The 22,417-nt window shown below is 38.8% G+C and overlaps 1 protein-coding gene and 1 long non-coding RNA gene across 3 annotated transcripts in view; one reads left to right on the plus strand and one right to left on the minus strand.

Annotated features, from left to right (window-relative positions):
- Positions 1 to 13,447, plus strand: part of LOC143726116 (uncharacterized) — a 70,001-nt gene extending 56,554 nt beyond the window's left edge. Inside the window, exons 10-12 of one of the 2 annotated variants that reach the window (XR_013198385.1) lie at positions 50 to 113; positions 12,501 to 12,641; positions 13,324 to 13,447. This is a non-coding gene — a long non-coding RNA (uncharacterized LOC143726116). The remainder of the gene's footprint in view (positions 1 to 49; positions 114 to 12,500; positions 12,642 to 13,323) is intronic. The other variant, XR_013198384.1, reaches the window with a different exon arrangement.
- LOC143725896 (myosin-7-like) lies at positions 2,258 to 17,725 on the minus strand. The gene is made up of 39 exons (XM_077218729.1): positions 17,610 to 17,725; positions 17,482 to 17,514; positions 17,116 to 17,328; positions 16,891 to 17,034; positions 16,655 to 16,811; positions 16,551 to 16,578; positions 16,337 to 16,445; positions 15,893 to 15,985; positions 15,728 to 15,791; positions 15,540 to 15,638; positions 15,353 to 15,456; positions 14,736 to 14,874; positions 14,522 to 14,640; positions 13,622 to 13,771; positions 13,352 to 13,522; positions 12,930 to 13,239; positions 12,765 to 12,844; positions 12,478 to 12,683; positions 12,192 to 12,315; positions 11,978 to 12,114; positions 11,636 to 11,891; positions 11,309 to 11,551; positions 11,052 to 11,228; positions 10,822 to 10,967; positions 10,311 to 10,401; positions 9,824 to 10,213; positions 9,609 to 9,735; positions 9,402 to 9,520; positions 9,094 to 9,290; positions 8,746 to 8,929; positions 8,015 to 8,180; positions 7,811 to 7,935; positions 7,313 to 7,621; positions 7,015 to 7,218; positions 6,613 to 6,909; positions 6,409 to 6,513; positions 6,180 to 6,275; positions 3,444 to 3,578; positions 2,258 to 2,363 (listed from the first exon to the last, which is right to left on the minus strand). Exons 3-39 carry the CDS (start codon positions 17,314 to 17,316, stop codon positions 2,343 to 2,345), a joined length of 5,823 nt encoding a protein of 1,940 aa, XP_077074844.1. The 5' UTR covers positions 17,317 to 17,328; positions 17,482 to 17,514; positions 17,610 to 17,725; the 3' UTR covers positions 2,258 to 2,342.
- Between the last annotated feature and the right edge of the window lie 4,692 nt (positions 17,726 to 22,417).

The raw sequence follows: 22,417 nt of genomic DNA on the forward strand, positions 1-22,417 counted from the left end.
ATTGCCATGACTTTTGACCTCTGCTCTACAAATGTTTCTTTTTCCTCAGTCACACACAAACACTGTGCTCCCTGCAGGAGAAGATCAAACACATCTCTGAAGCACAGATAAAGGTAATGTAAAGCAATGCTTTTTATTTTTAGTTGCTCAGTGTTGTAATTGACTGGAAAAATATTTTAAATACCACATTTCATAAATATTGAATTAAACTCATGGTCATAATATGTGTGAACCATAACAATTTTTCTCAATCGCTTAGGCACATTTTTCTAAACAGTCTTAACATTTTCTAAACTGTAACTGTAAGTGCAACTTCCTGAACTGTTTGGTTGAGCATCAGATAAACTATGACTTGTCTGCAAAATGTAGTTACTCGCCTAGAACATTTAATTCATGCTACAAAGCCCAGTTTATGTGTCAGTAATTTGGCCAATGCCACCAAAATAAAGTGTTTTTGCCATTGTGTGAGCCACACTGGTCAAAATGTCTAGATGTATTTTCTCCATGGAAAATATTTGTAATAGATAAATTGTATGTGTTTTCTACTTTTTAGTTGACACCATCTGTTTTCTGCACTATACAAGAATGTCAGTTTTGTTTGCTGAATGCTCTTGTGTATCACACTGAGTTTTTTAGATACAGGCATCCTAAAAATATGATTATTTTTCTAAGTAAATTTTTTTCTTTATTTTGTTTTTGTTTTTGCTTTATATTTTTTAAATATAACTTTTATCTGTGAGTCTGATTAATTTATTTTGGTTAATAACTGAGAATGTATTTTGATAATATAACTAAGTAAGGGAGAGTGGGGCAGGTTGTCACAGGGGATATATCTCAGTAACTTTTGGGTCATACATGTTAGTAGTGCTATCTATTTTGGTCTCAAAATACAAATTAGGACAAAACAATGTGTTTATTGTGTCCTCCAAACTATATATCATTCTTTGTAATGGCTTTTGGGTAAATAAGTTTATATAATAGACACAGGCTTACATTAAGGTCAAAGTCAGTTGCATAATGGAAAGGTCTACTGTGTTCTCAGGAGTATTTTTCATAAACATCAGGATATTGAGAGAGTTATCACATGTTATACTCTCTCACATACACAGTCTTTACAATAATGTTCAGTTCATTAATGCATTTCGTTATGCATTAGGTAACGTGAACTAACAACGAACAATGGTTTACAGCATAGGTTAATGTTAATTTCTTCATATACATTTTTTTCAAACATTTCACAAGTTAACAATGAAAGTAGTTTATTTAAATAAAGCATACATCAACATTTACATAAATTGGTAAATAAAAATGTGTTCATGCTACTTAATGCATTAACAAATTAAACCCTATTCTAAAGTGTAGCTAAAGGTTAACTAGTTCATGTTTTTCCTGAGAAATACCAGTGGAAATGTTAAATAGATTTTTGTAGACTTTATGTGAAAATTGTGAATAAAAACTACATTGAATTAAAGGAATAAAAAAATGTGACAACTTACCCCATCATGCTTTACATGGACACCTAGCAAGTATGCTTCATATGATTTTAATGGTCATATTTCATTTAATGGTGTTGCTGCTCTCAAGTGGTGGTTACTGACTATTGCAGCTCTCACATTCGCAACATTGTGGAGGTTACTTTAGGTTTAGAATTAATATATTGGCAACATAATTGATGAGAATGAGATTCTGCTGAATGGAGCTAAGAACTAAATTCTTAGACTAACAATGATGGCTGTTCACAACAATAATTTATATTGACTGTAGTTCAAATCATAATTCACATTCACCAAAGGGATGTAATAGTCTATGTAGGCTATTATTATATGGTTCTTGAATTTTTTACTCAATTTTAATGCTCTGTCAAAAATTTAAAGGCTTTGATGGAGGCATTATTATAGATCAATTTGCACTTTAAATCGTAATGCCTTAATTTCATTTTATTCCCTGAGGATGAGCTATGTTAAAACATACAGTGTAATGGTCAGTGGCTTACAGCTTAAGCTGCATTATGTGGTTTGTATTAGTTTGGTAAAACTGGTACACACAAATTGGTTTCTTTGTATGGTTGACCTTACTTCAAATGACAATTTTAAGAACATTAAGAGTTTAGTTTCAATCAAATCTTAGACTAGACAGCCTAGTCTGTGGCACATAGAGTACACTCAGGCAACCGATTTACTGTTGTGTTTAGGATCATGTTGGAATATTGCAATGTCTTCATTGTTAAAAAAAAAAAAAGACAAAAGAAGATGAGGTATTCATTTTCATGTCTGCTTTATTCTACGGAACTACAGAAGCAATCGTCACAGCAATCCATGTTTAGAGAGATCCATCTAATATTTTCACTCCTCATCAGCCCCCTTCTGTTAGAAAGGAAAAGGTCAAAAGAATGTTAAAGTTTTCTTGAACAAATTCAAAATGGCTTAAACTCTACACAGCTAATCGACATGGATGGTATTTTTTTTTAGGGCTGTCATGATTCCTTGATTAAATTTGAGTACTTGAATTTAAAAGAAGTCCTCGATTTCAATTTATTTTATACTCAATTATCCTTGATTAACCAGTGAAATACTGTAAGTGATGCATTCCAAGGATGAGAATCCATGATCCGCATTATTAGACCATTTACAAAGGCTGCATGATGTATTAAAACGCTTTAAAAATATAGTTCAACAAAGTCCTTTTGTGAATTCACAAAGGCTGTCATTCAGTTAAATAAATATATTCCCTGCAGTATTAATATATATGCGCTTTAATTATTTACATGTGTGCAGGTTACATGCGTCTCAGAGCGGCTACAGTAAATGCTTCTCTACTTGAACTGTTGTCGTTTACATGCATGGAGTGCATCATAATCTCTGCATATGCTGTGAGTTTGGGTTGCTTATTACGTTCATCTGGGAACACAATGTGCGCAATCTCAGATTTGTAATTTAAATCATTTATAAACCTATGCAAAAACAGGAGAATACATCAATGTTTCTACATATGCGACCGGTTCATCGCAATTTCAAGATAAAAGTTTAAACCCTTGTTTGGATGTTTGATGTCCACATATTCTTGTTCAAGAAATTACAGTGTAGCATTTCTATCATAAAGAAGCGGTTATTTATTGGTTATTTCCCCATTATTATTATATATATTTTAAGTCATTTTAAAGGAGTAGGTCTATTTTTATTACCACAAAAAAAGAGCCATTTAATAGTAAAAATAATCTACCGATTACTTGAGTACCAAAATAATCGTTAGTGACAGCCCTAATTTATTTTTATTTTTACAGTAGCCACACTATTTAAATGGCAAAATGCAAATTGTAGTTGTTGAAACGACTTGCTAATCTTGACCTATCAAGTCAATGTAACTGACCATTTATTTGTGGATTTTTTTTTTTTTTTTTCGTGTGTGTGTGACCAAAATCACTTGTTTTAAGTTCCTACTCTTACCTTGGATCCAGTATCACGGCTCTTGGCTCTCAGCTTGTTGACCTGAGATTCAGCAATATCAGCTCTCTCCTCTGCCTCATCCAGCTCATGCTGTATCTTTCGGAACTTGCCCAGATTAGCATTGGCCTGTTCCTCCTGTAAAATCATGAAGATATTTTCTCAAGCAATCCCATGCCAAGAAAATAAGTCACATATTTAGTGTGACGCTGGTAATGTGGTGCGGTAGAAGCACGGGAAGGAGGCTGGATCCAAACCCAGTGTACAGGCTTTATTTAGACAAACTACAAACTTAGACAAAGACTCAGACTGGAATACAGGACTCAGAATCAGAAGCGACCAACGTTGACATCAAACATTCAACAACTCACAAAGACAGGGCAGGAACACAGGGCTTAAATAATCAAGGACAAACGAGCTAACAAGGGGGCGTCGGGAATAACGAGAAACACCTGGGAGAAGTAAAAGACAGGTCAGGGAATCACTGAACATGAAAAGACAAGACACAAAACCCACATCATGACATAACCCCCCCCCTTAAGGGCGGCTCCTGACGCCCAACAAAACAAAAAAAAAACCAATAAAGTTCAGGAGGGCGGTGAAGCACAGGCGGTCTTGGGGGAGGGATGGAGGGCCAGGCCCATGCAGGGGAACGGACCCTGGGCATAGACAAGGCGGGCGTGGGCGGACCTGACTGAACAGGCGGCCAGGGCGGAGCAAGACGAGGCGGAGGCCAGGGCGGAGCAAGACGAAGCGGAGGCCAGGGCGGAGCAGGATGAGGCGAAGCCCAGGGCGGAGCAGGAGGAGGCGAAGCCCAGGGCGGAGCAGTATGAGGCGAAGGCCAGGGTGGTGAAGCCCCTGCAGACAACCATGGCGGTGCAGCCTTCATGGTCTCCTCACCGGACCCTTGGCCCCCCCCCCCAAAAAATACTTGGGGAAATTCACGGATTTAGGAAAGGCCTCCCGGAGCTTAAAGGGCACAGCAGGGCGAGGCGCAGAGGCGGGGCCGGCAGGGCGAGAAGTCTGGGTACGCTCACTGGAGCCTGAGTAGCTGAGCGAGTCCTCCTTCTCCTTCTGCGACGGCGCTTCACTGGGCTTGACTCGGTAGACTCACTTGACTCGGTAGACTCACTTGACTCAGTAGACTCACTTGACTCAGTAGACTCACTTGACTATGCACTTGACTCACTGGACAATGCACTTGACGATGCACTTGATGTACTGAACGATGCACTCGACTCACTGGATTCACTTGACTTGGCATTTGACTCACTGGATTCGGCAGGGGTCACATGAGGCGCAGACTCGGCGGGGCAGGCGAGAAGTGCAGGCTCGTCTGGGCTCACGTGAAGCTCAGGTTCATCAAGGCAGACGTTAAACTAAGGTCCGTCAAGGCTGACGCGAAGCTCGGGTTCGTCAGGGCTGACGTGGAGCGCGGGCTCGGCTGGACTGTCGCGAGGTGCAGGCTCGTCAGGGCTCACGTGAAATGCATGCTCGTTGGGGCTCACGTGAAATGCATGCTCGTCGGGGCTCACGTGAAATGCATGCTCGTCGGGGCTAACGTGAAGCTCGGGTTCTTCGAGGCTGACGTGAAGCACCGGCTCGTCGAGGCTGACGAGGAGCTCGGGTTCGTCAGGGCTGCAGTGAAGAGTGAGTTCGTCGGCGCTGCAGTGAAGAGCGGGCTCGGCAGGGCTGGACCGGACCAGACCAGCGGCGAAGACGACGACGAGGGCGTCGCGGGTAATGTGAACTCGGGAGGTGTCGAGTAGAACAAGCCTGTAATGGAGAAGAGGTCTTCCAAGGAACAAGCCTGAGCAGTATACCGGTCAAGAGTCCAGTTGGTAAGGTCCCGCGGCATCCATTGGGCGATCTCATAATCCACCCCGTTCCAAAACAGGCCCATGAGCTGGATATCATCTAGCGCTCCCAGATGGCAAATGGACAGAAAATCCTTCGCGTACCTTTGGACGGACTGGCCCTCTTGCAATAACATCGACAGGTATTCTCCCAGAGCCCGGTTGCTGACAACTGCTGGATCCATTTCGTGGTGAGTTGTTCTGTGATGCTGGTAATGTGGTGCGGTAGAAGCACGGGAAGGAGGCTGGATCCAAACGCAGTGTACAGGCTTTATTTAGACAAACTACAAACTTAGACAAAGACTCAGACTGGAATTCAGGACTCAGAATCAGAAGCGACCAACATTGACATCAAACATTCAACAACTCACAAAGACAGGGCAGGAACACAGGGCTTAAATAATCAAGGACAAAACGAGCTAACAAGGGGGCGTCGGGAATAACGAGAAACACCTGGGAGAAGTAAAAGACAGGTCAGGGAATCACTGAACATGAAAAGACAAGACACAAAACCACATCATGACATTTAGGGTCCAATTCTCACTATTACTAACTATTAACTACAACTTTTGCCTCAATACCCTCCTAATTACTGCTTATTAATAGTTAGTAAGGTAGTTGTTAAGTTTAGGTATTAGGTAGGATTAAGAGATGTAGAATATGGTCATGCAAAATAATGCATTGATATGCACGATAATAAGCAACTAGTTAATAGTGAGAACTGGACCTTAAACTAAATTGTTACCACATTTTAATTTCATCACAATCCAAGTTTATTCATCATAAGAACAGAAAATCATGGCAATCAACCTTATTCATTAATTAAAGGGACAAGGGAAATTTTGAGTCTCCAGATTAAATAAAAATAAACAAAAATACTCACCGCCTCCTCAGCAGACCTCTTGTAGGATTTGACCTTCAGCTGGAGTTTGTCCACCAGATCCTGCAGGCGAGCCAGATTCTTTCGGTCTTCCTCAGTCTATGCAAAACAAAAATTATTAGTATATGCAAAATACACTTAAATACCGTAAGACGGCCCTTTATGTATTTTCAACAAAAACATGATCAAATCAACCAGGGGCAAAATTGTTAGTAGGCAACATTTTTCCTACCTGGTAGGTGAGCTCCTTGATGCGTCTCTCATATTTACGAATCCCCTTGACCGAGTCACTGGCCTTTCTCTGTTCTATCTCCACCTCACTTTCCAGGTCTCTCACCTAACAGTTGTGTAGCAATTTTAGTATAAAAATGTAAAGTTAAAAGAAAGTATTTAGCAGAAAACTGTGTACTTGTTCCTAAAAACATCAGCAACTTACCCTGGCTTCCAGTTTCTGGACCTGCTTCTTGCCACCCTTCATGGCGATCTGCTCAGCCTCATCCAGACGGTGCTGCAGGTCCTTGATGGTCTGCTCCATGTTCTTCTTCATGCGCTCCAGATGAGCACTGGTGTCCTGCTCCTTCTTCAGCTCCTCTGCCATCATGGCAGCATCAGTGATGGCCTTCTTGGCTTTTTCCTCAGCATTCCTGCACTCCTGCACTGCCTCCTCAACCTCATTCTGAAGCTGAGTATTGTCTCCCTCCAGCTTTTTCTTCTGATTCAGCAGGCTGGTATTCTGAACATGGACAATATTGATATTCATGTTGTCTTTTGATGATATTGTTTACTAAGAGAGGATTTAGGCTGTGGTTTGCATAGTATTAGTACAGATGTTTCATACCTGAGAATGCAGGAGCTGAACTCTCTCACTGACATCCAGCAGTTCCTGCTCAGCCAGTTTCCTTCCTCTCTCAGTTTGTTCCACCATAGATCTCAGCTCATCCAGTTCAGCCTGCAGCAGATTGTTGCGTCTCTCCACGATGGCGATGTTCTCTTTGAGATCATCATTACCACGAAGAGCGTCATCTAGTTGCAGTTGGGCATCCTTAAAAGTACAAATTTTACAAATGAAAAGACGTAAGAACTATGTTGGATTTCACCTAAGCATCATAAAATTTTGATTTGAAGATTCGTCGTACTTTGAGATGTCCATGAAGACCCTTGAGTTGCTTCTGGGCTTCTGATGCCTGTCTGTTAGCCTGGCTGAGCTGAATCTCCATCTCATTGAGGTCTCCCTCCATCTTCTTCTTCAGTCTGAGAGCTTCATTCCTGCTGCGAGTCTCTGATTCCAGTGAGCTCTGCAGGGTATCCACCACTCTCTGCTGGTTCCTCTTGGCCTGCTCCATCTCTTCATCTTTCTCCGTCAGCTTACGTTCAATATCAGCCTTTACTTGATTAAACTCCAGTTGAGCTCTAAGAATTTTGCCTTCCTCGTGTTCAAGGGAACCCTATGAAGAGTAAAATGGGTGTTTGATATAATGGAGATTTAAAGTTTTTGTTTAGCCCTGTGTTTTGGGGTGGGAAGCGACCTACCTTAAAATAATCTGGAATGATCAATTGCTTTAAGCAACAGCTTGATTTAAATCAAAGAGTTGTCAAATGAAAAAGAATTTTGGGGAAAATGGTTGTTCTTTTACCTCAGCCTCTTCAAGAGCAGTTTGTATCTCTTGTTTCTCCTGCTCCAGTTGTTTTCGTAGTTTCTCCAGCTCATGAATATTCTTCCCACTCTCACCAAGTTGCTCAGTGAGGTCAGAAATTTCCTCTGTGCAATAGAAATAACATGTGAGCTCACAAATACAAGTAATTAAAGTAATGGTTTGGAGTTGTAAAACCACTCTTACCTTGGAGATTCTTGTTCTCCCTCTTCATGCTCTCCAGGTGGTCCAACGACTCCTCATACGAGTTTTTCAGTTTAAAGAGTTCAGTGCTCAGAGATCTAGCTTCTTTTTGGGCACTTTCCAGTTCAGTTTGGGACTCCTCATACTTCTGCTTCCACTCAGCCAGGACCTGGTTAGATTTAATAAGACCAAATGGCCAATGAGAGCAGTGCAGTTTTTGTCAAGTGGTTTTGTAGTAAAGAATAGACACTAAAGTACTAGACCCTATCCATAATTAGAAACTTACATTTACTATCAATTTAACATTGAATATTTTCTATGCTACTTGATATTTTATATAGTAGAATTTTGCATGGCTGATTTTTCCAGTGAGTGGTTATATTCAAACGCACATAACTATAGAATCAATTCTTAATGCGCATGTGAACGCCATCAGCGTCTATCACAGGTTCACGTTTAAAGTCTGTTTAGAGGGAACGGTGTCGTCTTAGTGGCCCCTAATTTAATAACAAATGATCATTTAGACGGAAGTGAATCAATAAAAAACTAACTTTAGCTGGAAATCTTTTTTTTCAAGAACCACTATAAAACCAAACCAATCTCTGTTACCTTAAATTATATGTTTATCTCTGTAAAGCTGCTTTGAAACAATCTACATTGTTAAAAGCGCTATATAAATGAGGATGACTTGACTTGACTTCCAGCTAATGACAAAATGTACTTTCTTTTCTTACTTTATCAAAGTTTCTTTGCTTCTTGTCCAGAGCAGCAGCAGCAGCATTGGATCTCTCCACATCCACCATGAGATCTTCAATCTCATTCTGCAGCCTGTGCTTGGTCTTCTCCAGAGAGGAGCATTTAGCATTAACAGCTTCCACAGCTTCTTCTGCATCTTGCAGTCGCTGAGCCAGTTTCTTCCTGTGATCATTAAAATACAAAGGATTGTAAACATCAGAAGTAACATTCATTAAAGTATATTTGAATGTGTTTAAAAGGCCACAAAGTATTGCAGAAAATTCAGAAAAGTGTCTCATTACTAAAGACCAAACTCTTTTAACATTTAAATATTTTTTGTTTCTTACTTTGCTTCCTCCAGCTCCTCAGTCCTCTGGATGGCATCAGTTTCATACTTGGTTCTCCACTGAGCCACTTCAGAGTTTGCCTTGGACATACTACGCTGTAGCTCAGCCTTGGCTTCTTGCTCCTCCTCATATTGCTCCCTCAGCAGATCAGCATCATGACGAGCAGACTGAACTGCATGGGCCAGGGCATTCTTAGCCTGAAGAAAAACAAAAACAAACAAATATTTGCGGCCAGTTGTTTGATATTACAATAGTGAATTGTTATGTCTTTAACAAAAACATTTAACTTAAAAGGAGATTTTGAAAACCTTGATTTCTTCTTCGAGCTGTCTCTTGAGGTCTTCAACTTGCTGAGTGTAGGACTGCTTGCCTCTGGTTAACTGAGACACCAGGGAGTCTTTCTCCTCAAGCTGTCTGGCAAGTTCACCTAAAATGCAATATAAAAAAAAATGACTTTTTTCTTTTTTATCATTATGGTACAGTTGGTAACATAACACAATATTTTGTGTTCTTACCATTTTCAGTTTGTAGTTTGGCTTTTTGCATGGTGAAATCATTGATTGTGCGCTGACCTTCCTCAGCCTTGGTTCTGTACTCAGTCATCTGGTCTTCCAGAGTTCTGCACATTTTCTCCAGGTTTGTCTTGAGGATAAATTATATCGTAGTTGATTGCTTTCTTTGACTGACAACACATATTTTATAGACTCTAAGCATCATTTCTCTCACTCACCTTTGCCTTTGCAAGCTGCTCCATGTTGGAGACCACATCGTCCAGTTCCAATTTGAGTTCACTCTTCTCTTTCTCCAGCTTCTGCTTCACTCTCTGAAGATTGTCAATCTGCTCCCCCAGATCAGCCACACTGTCTGCATGTTTCTTCCTCAGTGTAGCCGCAGTGGACTCATGTTGCAGAGTGGACTCTTCAAGGTCTCTGCGCAGTTTCTGGAACTCAGCTTCACGTTTCTTGTTCATCTCAATCTGGGCAGCAGTGGCTCCACCAGCCTCCTCCAACCTCTCACTGATCTCCTCCAGTTCTCTGGACAGATCTGCTCTCTGTTTCTCAACTTTAGCACGAGCAGCTCTCTCAGCCTCCAGCTCTTCCTCAAGCTCTTCAATTCTGGCCTAGTAATGTGCATAAATCAAAATTTAGTTTACTATCAAAATGTCTATCTTATTAAGACATACAGTATATAATATTTGCATATTATTAAGAGTCTACCTGCAACTCTTTCAGTTTTTTCTGGAGTTGAGACTCCAAAGCTTGTCCATCTTCAATCTTGCCATTGAGCTGGGTTATTTCAAAGTCTTTTCTGCCAAGTAAAGGATGGCACATAAATGATCACATGAATTTTGAATTAAAATATCAGGTAGCACTTTACAATAAGATCCCATTAGTTAATGTTAAATAATGAATTAAACAACATTAACTAACAATAAACAATGCATTTGTTACAGTATTTTTTTAAAACTTTGTTAATATTAATTAATACAAATAAAGCTTTTCCCTGTTAGCTTGTGAGCCAGGCCCATTTAATAATATTACCAGTATTAACATTATTACATTTTTATTTTAGTGTGTTAGCAAATGTTTACATTTTTAAACAAGTATTTTTCTTTATTATTTCATGTTAAATAATGTAGTTAACTAAAGTCAAATGGAACTTTATTAACCAAACATTTTTTAATATTAAAATTGGATTTTATATTTTATAGTATATAATATATATTACTTCTTTATCCGCTCCTCCATCTGCTGCTTATCATTTTCCAAATCCATCACATTCTCTTGAGTTAACTTCAAGTCCCCCTCAAGTTTTCTTTTAGCTCTCTCAAGATCCATGCGAATTTTCTTTTCTTGTTCCAGAGAACCTTCAAGCTAAATTTTATCCAAAAAATTATTATGCAATTACTCTATAAAGCTTCTCATTTTAATTATAGTGTTGTGTTTTCTGGCTCTTACATCATCCACTTGTTGCTCCAATTTGGTTTTGGCTTTGGTGAGTGTGTTGACTTTGTCTTCCTCACTCTGGAGGTCATCCAGCGTTTGCTGATGGGCCTCCTGAAGAGCTTTCTTCTCCTTGGTCAGCTTAGCGATGATCTCATCCAAAGCTGCCATCTCTTCTGTCAGGTTTTTAACCTGTAGAAATGTGTCATTGTATCATTCGCTCTTAACACACAATTATAACATCACTAACAGGTTCAGTGTTGAAAACTAACCTTGTTCTCAGTGGCATGTTTCTCTTTCTCTACTTTGGCCAGAGTGAGCTCAAGATCATCAATGTCCTTCTTGAGCTCAGAGCATTCATCCTCCAGCTTTCGTTTCTTTGCAGTCAGCTCAGAATTCATTTCCTCTTCATCCTCCAGCCTCTCAGTTATTTCTTTGACTTTGGCCTCAAGCTGGATCTTGCTCTTGATCAGACCCTCACATCTCTCCTCAGCATCTGTAAGATTATCTTGCTCCTATGAACATGAGAAAAAAAAGGAATACTTGTTTTATTTTCTGACCTGTGAAAAGTGCAGAGTTGTAGTCCCATGTGAACTTACAGACTGCACTGCAAGTTGCAGGTCGTTCTTCTCTTGGAGGAGAGAAACCATCTTTTCCTCAAGCTCCTTTCTGCGGGCTTCAGATTTGGCATAAGCCTCCTTCAACTTGGTGAATTCCTCCTTCATGTTGGCCATTTCTTTCTCAGTCTCTGCACTTTTCAGTAGAGGCTTGATCTTGAAGTAGAGCTTCATCCAGGGCCAATTCTTGACACCCATGAAAGCACGTACGTTCCACTGTATCACCAACAAAGAATCTCTGCAGATATTAAAAAATAATATTCAGTCTTGCATTATAAATGTAACTTGTAGAATATGTTAAAGATTGAAAATCTAAAATCTAACCTTCTTTCCACAATTTTCTGGAACTCAACTCTTGATAGAAAACCACGAGCCCTGGACTGAATTCCAGTTATAATAAGTGCAAGACGGTCATCTCTCATCTCCTCAAGAGTACCCAGAAGACCAGCCTTAAAAAATACCTAAATAGTAAAGAATTTTGCGTCAAAAAGGATGATAATTGAATAGTGGTTTTGGTAAAATGTTAATATAATAATACCTTAGTATGTCCTAACTTGTACTGGTTGTGATCGATGTCCAGAGAGCCCAGAAGTTTTTCTGCACCCTTCTTGTTATCAATGAACTGTCCCTCAGGGATAGCAGCAGGATTTAGGATGCGGTATCTACCAAAAAATAGAACACACATTAACAATTATATGTATTTATTTTTGTTTCTAGCAAATGATTACATTTGCAAACAGAGTTGAAATGATGCAACTTGCAATAACTTAGTCGCACATAACATTATTTTGTACGACATAAAAGTAATTTGGTTTCATACTAACCGTTGTTTGAAATCTCCATACAGGATCCTGTTGGGGAATCCCTTTCTGCAGATCCTGATGCCCTCCAGCACACCGTTACAGCGCAGCTGGTGCATGACCAGAGGATTCTCCATCGCCCCAGGAGTCTTAGTCTCATTGGGGATGAGGCAGCGCACAAAGTGTGGGTGAGTTGACCTTAAGTTAGTCATCAGCTTGTTCAAGTTCTCCTGTTGGTAGACCATAGAGGATTTAGATTAATATGCAATAAAACCTTGTGAGACAATATAGTTTTATAATATATTCCTTACCCTATGAAGGGCTGACACCGTCTGGAAGGAAGAACCCTTCTTTTTGCTACCTTTAGCAGCCTTTCCTCCAGAATCCGTAGCTGTGAAATAAATGGTTTTTGTTATTATTAAAAAGTAAAAGTAGTGCTTATTATATTTTCATGTCACATTTCAGTGCGTACTTACCTGATTCAGCACCAGCGTAATTAGCAAACAAAATAGACAACAACTTAAGAGTTGACTTCTGGAACAACCCTACAACTGTCTCATTGAGAGGGTCCTTGTTCTTCACCAGCCAGTTTGAAATGTTGTAGTCCACAGTGCCAGCATAGTGAACGAGGGCAAAATGGGCCTCTGGTTTTCCCTTGACAATCCTAGGCTTCTGGAAGTTTGGATTTTTCCCCAAATGGTTGTCATAAAGCTTAGCTTTAAATGTTGCATCACTGGCTTTGGGGAACATGCACTCCTCTTCAAGGATGGACATGATACCCATGGGCTACAATGAATTGTAGATCGGGGAATCAATATATTAGGTTGCCACAAGAGTTAATACTGAAAATAATGATTTTTCCCTTCACAGTATAATCATCAATATGATATTCACCCACCTTCTCAATAAGCTCAATACAAGCCTGCAAGTCCATGCCAAAGTCAATAAACTCCCACTCAATGCCCTCCTTCTTGTATTCCTCTTGCTCCAGCACAAACATGTGATGGTTGAAGAACTGCTGCAACTTCTCATTAGTGAAGTTGATGCACAGCTGCTCAAAGGTGTTGTACTGCAGGTGGAATATATTATATTATCACAATGGTCAAACAGTTTGCACTTCTTGTTGGATTTGTTGTTAAATAACAATAGTCAGTGGATTTCAGCTTACATCAAAAATCTCAAATCCAGCAATATCCAGCACACCAATGAAGTACTGGCGAGGCTGTTTGGTGTCCAGGGATTGGTTAATTCTCACAACCATCCAGAGGAACATCTTCTCGTACACTGACTTTGCCAGAGCACCAATAGAGTAGTACACCTAATAAAGAAAAGATTGAATTTTGCAGAATTTAACCATAGACTGTAAAAAAAGATGGATGACGCCCCTTCGCTCTCTTCCATTGGCGAGAAGTGAAGCTGCCAATGTCCCGATATGGCGCTGACATCTTGGCACTTGAGACTGCACAGTTGCGATTTCGGGACCAGACATGCGCAGTAGTGAGAAGGAAGTAACTAGCAAAATCAACGTCCCGCCCTCACTCTTGCTGGATCAATCACAAGCACACGCCTCTGCTGCAGAACAACCCATTATGTCGGTGTGAAATAATTAATTATAGAAATTTAGATATTTTAAAGCTCCAATCTCATCAGTCCTCTAAAGATCCCGGAAAAAAGTCTGTTGTTGCTTCAGTGACTACTTCGCTCAGAGAACCTGTCAATCACAGCTGTCAATCATGACGCCACAGCGCCGTGTTTAAAGCATTAAATAACAAACTAAAAACTACAGTAAATGACATGAAGTGTAATTTAATTGTTTAGTTGGTCTCACGTCCCATTGAATAACATGGGGAGGCGGGGTTTATGAGCTATACTAGGACCGGCCACCGGGGGGCGATCGAGACATTTTGGCTTCACTTTTCAGGGCTTGTGCGGCACACTTGAATTTAACACATTGCAAACTAGAGAGCGATTTTTCAGAGATATTAAAGTTTTTGTTTTTATGTCTTAGAAAGCAAACTATGATGTTGAAAACTGTAATGCACAGTAGAATTTTATTTTCATTCATTACCTGCTGGACATTCTGTCCCTTGGTGACCCACTCATTTCCTACTTTGACTCTTGGGTGACACAAACCCTTGATCAAATCAGCTGAATTTAGGCCCATTAGGTATGAGACTTTGTCAGCATCTACATGTTAAAAAAGAATACAGAGCTATGACTCTATATACAACATGTCTTAGAGTTGTTTCCTTTATGAAACTTAGATTCGAAGTTATACTGACCCTCAGTCCCGTCAGCCTCGGCCTGTTCCTCTCTTTGCTTCTGTTTGAACTTCATGTTGCCATAGTGCATGACGGCGCCAATAAGTTTGTAGATGCTGTTCTTCTCTTCATGGGTGAAGCCCAACACATCAAACGCTTCCTACAGCAAATGTACAGAGAATGTTAAATTTCATGGCAAATATTTAATATTCTTCTTTTTGGCAAGTACATTAAATGTCTTTCTGTATACTTTTAAAAGAATAGACTGGCCAAGAGAATAAATTATTCTCTTTCAAGTCATTCTAAACCTGTATGACTTCTTTTGTGGAACTCAAAAGGAGAGCGTGGTCATGCTGTTCTTTTCCTCAAACAATCACATGGCTTCAGAATAACAAGTTTTATGGACCTTCTATTATACTTTTTTATACTTATTGACTGCCCCTGATCATTATATGCTTTTATTGTACGGAAACTAGCCAAGACATTATTAATTCATGTTCCACAGCAGAAACACAGTCATACGAGTTGTCAAATGTGCTAATGATCACTAAATTGCAAATGCTGGGTGGACTAATACTTATAATATTATAATGTGGTGTCTTGTATTGTGAACTGCCTATGTTTTAACAAACACCCACATCAGTGGCCATCAGCTCGTCACCGTCATCAATAGAAGCAACTTGTGTTTCTCCTTGGGAGATAAAGGCGTAGTCATAGGGGTTGTTGGTGATGAGCAGCATCTCTGAGGAGAAATGGCAACATATATCAGAAAAGATTCTTCTAATTAGAGATGGCAATGTTAATAGATATGATGGTTAAGTTTACCAAGCAGTTCTGGTCTTCTCTGGGACAGAATCTGATAGAAGATGTGGTAGTCTCTCTCAGCCTTGAGCTGAAAAGTGACACGAGACTTCTCCAGTAGATCTAAATGATTTGATAAATAGATGAATTTCAAAACAGTTACACATTTCATCAATGTGTGATTTGTTGGAATGATGTTGGGCAGTACTTACAAGTCTCAATGTCAGCAGAGGATAACTTTCCACTGACACCAAAATGGATACGGATAAATTTACCCTGTAAATAAAGCAATATATGATATAAAGCATAACATGCTCATATAACATATCATGAAAACCAATATAGAATGATAACACCAATGTAAAAACCCCACTTACAAATCTGGAGGAGTTGTCATTTCTGATGGTCTTGGCGTTACCAAAAGCCTCCAGAGCTGGATTACACTGGATGATTTGATCCTCCAGAGTACCCTGAGCATCATATTTTAATAATAAGTGTGTACAAAAATGTATGTACCTACTTTTCAGTTAACAGCCATGCATATTTTCCGACATTATGTAATCTTGTAATGATAATAATAATCCAGAGAGAACCTAAGCCACAGTACGAAAAAATAATGAAGAAAACAAAAATGTTGTTGTTTGTTTACATGTAAATGCATTGCAATATGGTACAAGTAATAGAGTATCAAATTATGACAATTTGTGACACCAATATTAAATAAATGAAGACATCATTAATTTAGTAATAATTTTTTGTATACTATGCTCTATAGAACGTATATTCATCCATAATGAGCCATTTTTGAGGGAATTAAGCACCTTTTTCTCCATTGATGGATCCTTCTTGCCAGGCGATGCTGCTGCAATGCTTGCAAAGTACTGGATTACTCTTTTAGTGTTCACAGTCTTTCCAGCACCAGATTCTCCACTTAGAATAAAAATGGATAATTAAAAGACTGATAAAATGCAGCATGGAAAAAAAATAGTGGTGAAGGTAGGAATTTTATGCTACGTCATCATGTGTATTACGTACGTGATCAGGACAGACTGATTTTCTCTGTCTGTGAAAGAACAACATAAGAAACTTAGCATTTGAAATTGCATTATAAATGAGATTACTACAAGTCAGATCATCACCTGACAGCATGTACTGGTAGGCATTGTCAGAGATGGAGAAGATGTGTGGAGGGGCCTCAGTTCGTTTCTTTCCTCTATAGGCAACAACGACTTCCTGGTTGTACACTGGCAGCCACTTGTAGGGGTTCACAGTGACACAGAATAGCCCAGAGTAGGTCTGTAAGAGATTCACTGAAGGTTCAGATTTGCTCATGCAAGATAAAGAGAACGTGTGAGTGTTTTAAGACTCGACTCACGTAGATCATCCAGGCTGCGTAACGCTCTTTGAGGTTAAACAGCACAGCGGGCTCGTGCAGGAAGGTGAACATCGCCATGTCCTCAATTTTATCGAACTTTGGCGGGTTCTGGGGGTGAACATCAATCTCCTTCACAGTTACTGTCTGTGGATAACACAAAAATGTTTTGACAGTCACACTGTACTTCTGTCTACAATCTACAACAATGCATAGATTGGATCTTACCTTCCCGAATTCAGTGTCAACAGTGACTTTGTCACCGTCTCTACTGGTGATGGAGGCTTTGACGTACTCAACCTCAGGGTCGGGCACAAAGCATTCTTTCTTCATGTCAAAGGGGCGAGTTTGGGCCTCCAGACGCTCCTTGTCTGACTTTCTTAAGAACGGGGCAGCTGGCCCGAACTCTGCCATCACAGCATCCCCCATCTTTCAATCAGACTGAGAAATAGATGACAAAATTACATTTTAAATATAATTATTTATAAAAAAAAATACAATATTTCAAATTATTTACTGGTCTTTAAACTTTAAACATACGCATACACACACATATATACACAACTTGTTAACCTTTATAAAAGCCTGCCTTACCAGATGAAATCCAAACCCAAGAAAGTCCAAGTCCTTTCAATAAAAAAGAAATATCATTAATGAGAATTCATCTTATTCTATTGTTAAGTCCTCATAAACAATTTATTGTTAATTATGTGTGCTCTTACCTTTAGATGGCACAATGATATGCGCTTGCAACGTTGTGCTGTAACTTATCTCTTTATATAAAGGCACAATGAGTGTGACGTTGACCATCTTTATTTGGTTCGGGTCACTTGTGTGTGTAGCTCTTTTTGGATGCCTGACAAAATCTTTGTAAGTCACAGTAGTTTGGCATGTGGTGTGTGGTGGTAGTGCGAAAGTATCACAAAGGATTTAAATCACAATGATGCTATTTTTGTCCCATATGTATTTCTTCTTTTTTAAAGATATCAGATATTCATATAATTTTTATACTGAAATGTACACCTTCACTTTCATATTTTGTGGTTACTTTCATAGGGAATTTTTTTATGTACGTAAAGCATTATAGAGGTAGAGACTCTTGTATATACTGCATCTTAACCATAGTTAAACATTCAAACAAACATTTGACTTTGTACAAAGCTTAATTTGACAGTTAGATTCCACCAATAATGTGCTAGGATGCTTTTCTAGGAACTGAGTGTCATTTTCTGTCCTCAAAGAGAAACAGGCATGCACTGGGAATTTCACAGGTTTATCTTTGGTGCTCAAGGATAAAGACAAGGTAACAATGCTTCACGAGCAAGACGGCTGTCACGGAACAGTAAAATTGTCAGTAGACAGCTGTAACGGGAACAATGAATATCTGCACTTGCGACCTTTTGTTCTTGCCTTATGCAGAGACAGCTGCAACTCTAGCTTGTTCTTGTGTGTTGCTATGACCTTTCTTGATTTTCCCAAAGCTATATCCATCATATGTGTTTAACGGGTTTATCAAGTTCATTTACATTGATTTAAATGAACAACAGCTTCATTCATGTTCATCTGTGTTCACCCCATTCTTTCTTCAAAAAGATTTTTCAGCTTTATAAAGATTCCCAAGATAAATGCATGAAATGGATTCTGTAAGATTCAAAATGTAATTTGTATGTTTACTAGGGGTGTAACGAAACATTGTTATATTGAGATATCACAATATAAAAATGCGACTATATGTATCATTGATGTAAACTATATGATTTGCTATATAGTTAGTTTTATCCAAGGCTCAGCTTTCTGTATTTATAAGATGTAATACACCCAAAATTGTAAATTCTGCCATTATGTACTCACCCTCATGTTGTTTCAAACCTATAAGATTTACTTTCATCTTCCAAACACAAATGAAGATTTTTTTTCTGACTATTTTCTGAAGATTATTTTTGTCCCTCTATTTAAAGTCGATTCCTCTAAAACTTAAAAGACCCAAAAAATGTCATAAAGGCATCATAAAAATACTCAATCAAGTGGTCTGATCCAAGTCTTCTGAATATACACTATGGCTTTATGATAAACAGATTTACAACGTGCGCATACTATAAATACAGATGTTCATATGATTTCGCGAAAACAACATGAGAGCGAGTCAATGCAGAATAAATTTTTTTTTCGATGAACTAACCATTTACAGTTTGTGAAGTCATTTTGACACGTTTTCTTGCGATAAGAACTGTGATTGATTGCATTGATCATCTGAAGTGTCTACGTGCTGCCGGCACTCCTCAAAGTGAAAGCGCTAACATCATATAAATCACCATATCACATTAAGTTTTAGTAGTATGATTATTCAAAGTGTTTTAGATGGTTTATTCTTATATGTATAGTGCATTAATAGCGGGAGAGGCGGTACATAGCTAGCACCGGGAGCGTCTGCATGGGTGGCTTGTGTGTGTAAGAAATCCAACGAATGTCTTTATTGAAAGCTCAAGTACTGCGTGAAGTTTACGTAATTTCAGTGACATTATTGCATTAAACAACTATATTTAATGTTGAATAAAATGTATAATAATGCAATGGGGGAATATTTGTGGGTCCTGATAATAATATAAAAACAATAATATTATTTTAATAATAATAAAAAAATCATCATAAGTATCGTATCTTGAGTTCAGTATTACGATTTGTCATAGTTACACCCCTAATATTTACAGAAGTTAATATATTCTAAATACATGACATCAGTGTTACCTTTTCTGTGCATCAGTTAACATGAAGGTGCTTATAATTATTTCTTCTTAACATAAAGAACAGGTCATACTAACCGTCTTAGCCCCTGATCTTTTTCTATAAAGCGTTAATGTATTGTCAGCTCTACAGCGTTGATTTGTTGTTGAGCCGTGTGAGCCATCACTCAAGACCTTTTGTGAGGTTTCTGGCCTGCCATGACCTCTCGTCCCTCAGTTATTCTGCACCCTCTCAACAAGCACCTTACTTAGTCTTAGCACTTGGCCAATCTATTCTAGTCCCCTCATCCTTTCATCCCTCATCCTCATTCTCAGCTGTCTTTTTACTCTGGTTTATCAGCACTCAGGAGCAAGAATGGAAGAAATGGGAGTAACCTTATGTCTAATAACGTTTGTAATCTGAGCTTCCTTTTGTCACTAGGTGCACTAAAATGATCTTGCATCTGTTGTGTTAAATAAGAATCCATTGTGTATCTACATCCTGTTTTCTTCTGCTTCAGACCATGCAGCTAGTTTTGCTACTAAAAGTTCGACTTTAAAAAAAATTTTAAACGCAAGTATCAAACGCGAAACGCAAGTAACTTTGTGGGCGGATCTCGGGTGCTGTTGCTATAATACCGGCAGAACAAATTACTCTTGTGACCGACGCAAATCTAAAATGGGTTGGTCTGAAGTAGCTACATTACTCATAGGTGTGGTTTGAGCATAACGAGCTATAAACCAATCAGAGCGTCATCTTACATTCCCTTTAAAAGCAGGCGCGTTTGTTCCATGGCAGATTGCTTTTATAATGGCAGATTTGCCAGGCGAATTTGCCAGGCGCATGCCTCATTAGGGCCGTAAAAGACGGAGAAGTGACATTGTATGGGGATGGGAGAAACCCACCCAAATTGGCTTCAGTTAAACAGGCGTATAATAATTTGGGTAAATGTGTAAGCTAGATTTATGCCTATTTTTTCAGATCTTCATGGACACCACAATGATTTCCCCCGTGTGGTAATATTTTTCCTTGTAATTATGTATGGTTTGCAAAAATCGTAACTTCTGCGTCTGTGTAAATGAGATACGCAAAGTGTATGCGTGTTGTGCACACTACATTATGTTCAAGCATGCGCCCTTAAAATAGAATCTGAATAACGCACTACTGACTTTAGACTAGGTTTTTCCCGGTCTGTGGCAGAATTGTTTTCGGGAACTGCAAAATAGCACCAGGGAATGTTTGCGCCGGAACACTTTTTGTTGAACCGCCCCCGGGAGCGCAAGTTCATTCCCTAATTTACCGACGTGCGTCTGTGTAGGGAAAAGTCCGCTGTGCGTCGGGTGCAAAATAGGAATGATACATGCATCGGTGTACAAAGTATAGTGCAACAGTGAAACTGAAATAAAACATTTAAAAACATTTTTTTCTTTTTAAAATCAAAGTGTAAAATGTAAAAATTGAAACTGATTAAAATTTTTCATAAAATTCAATGATACTAAAATAACACTGGATCAAAAGTCTGCAACCACATTCAATAATATGTGAGTGAAAATATAATTTAAGTTTCTTGAAATCTACCAGGGGTGGGATGGTTTGGAGTGGGTTCGAGATTTGTATAGTTTACTTTGTATTTTTTTTATTTCTTGACCTTGAAAAACTCAATAAACAGTTGTTAACAAAAAAAAGAAAATATAATTTAAGTGTGGACAAAACTGAAAGTTTTTGAATTTGGAAAATTTTAATGTAAATGAGTTTTGTTTGTCACTTCAAGTGCTGCTCCAAAATAAATTCTAAAAAAATATATGTTGATTAAACCACTTTTATTTCAAAATATGTATTTGGAAAATATAAAATATACCTTCAACTACTGGTCTCAGACTTTTTGAAACAATTGAATATTGATTAACATTTTGGTATGGTTGATCACCATGTGACACCCTCTGGTGATGGTAGCTATACACTGCAATTGTCAAGATCCTCCACACATAATCCTGACAGCTAAGAGCAGGGATAGGCAACATCGGTCCTGGAGTGCCACTGCCCCGCAGAGTTTTGCTCCCCCCATAATCAAACACACCTGAACAGCTAATCAATGTGTTCAGGATAACTACGGCTACAGGCCAGCGAGTTTTTATTATTATTATTTTTATTTCTGGATTGGTACTTCACTCTGCAGGACAGCGGCACTCCAGGACCGACGTTGCCTATCCCTGTCTTAGAGCATCATTTGAGCCAGGCTCTTAACTTCTGTGTGCAGTTGACTTTTTGAAATATGTAAATAATATTTTATAACTTTTTTATTTATTTCTTTTTTTTTTGATTTTTTTTTTTTTTTTTGTGTATCCAAATAAAAAAAATATATTTAATATTATTTCAAACAGTACAATTCTAAGAATTGTATAAAAGAAAATCTATAAAAATGCACTTTGACCAGTATGGGTTTTCTTAATGCATTGCATCATGTGCCCAGGCTAAAAGCTTGACGGATAGTCCCCATGTGCTTCAAAGCAGTGAATCACATAGCGTGCTTGAAGTCTGTTGCTGTCCTTCAAAGGCCATACCCTTCAAGTTGTCTTGTTTACATTGCATTGATTCTTTTACATTAGCCCTGAGGACAAAGATAACCTGTTAAATTCCTTTGAGTGCACCTGTGATAAAAGAGATCAGATAGTATTTAGGACATGTCTCATCTGTAGACGTCCATCACTTGCATGAACTCTTACTTAAGTTACATTACCTAATGCCTCCTCTATGCCATGCTTATGATATTGTTTTACCACCTTGAACTTTCCTAAGCTATGGCTACCTC

Source organism: Siphateles boraxobius, unplaced genomic scaffold (genome assembly GCF_051911475.1).
Source record: "Siphateles boraxobius isolate OS27281-9 unplaced genomic scaffold, OSU_SipBor_1 12, whole genome shotgun sequence".
NCBI classification, from domain to species: Eukaryota; Metazoa; Chordata; class Actinopteri; order Cypriniformes; family Leuciscidae; genus Siphateles; species Siphateles boraxobius.

What these genes read in the sequence shown, in the direction of transcription:
- LOC143725896 (XM_077218729.1), bottom strand. Translation starts at nt 17,316, where the DNA reads ATGGGGGATGCTGTGATGGCAGAGTTCGGGCCAGCTGCCCCGTTCTTA. An exon ending in CTCTGCTGACATTGAGACTT is followed by an intron (nt 15,639 to 15,727) that starts GTAAGTACTGCC and finishes CAAATCATTTAG; the next exon opens with ATCTACTGGAGAAGTCTCGT. An exon ending in CAGAAAATTGTGGAAAGAAG is followed by an intron (nt 11,892 to 11,977) that starts GTTAGATTTTAG and finishes TAATATCTGCAG; the next exon opens with AGATTCTTTGTTGGTGATAC.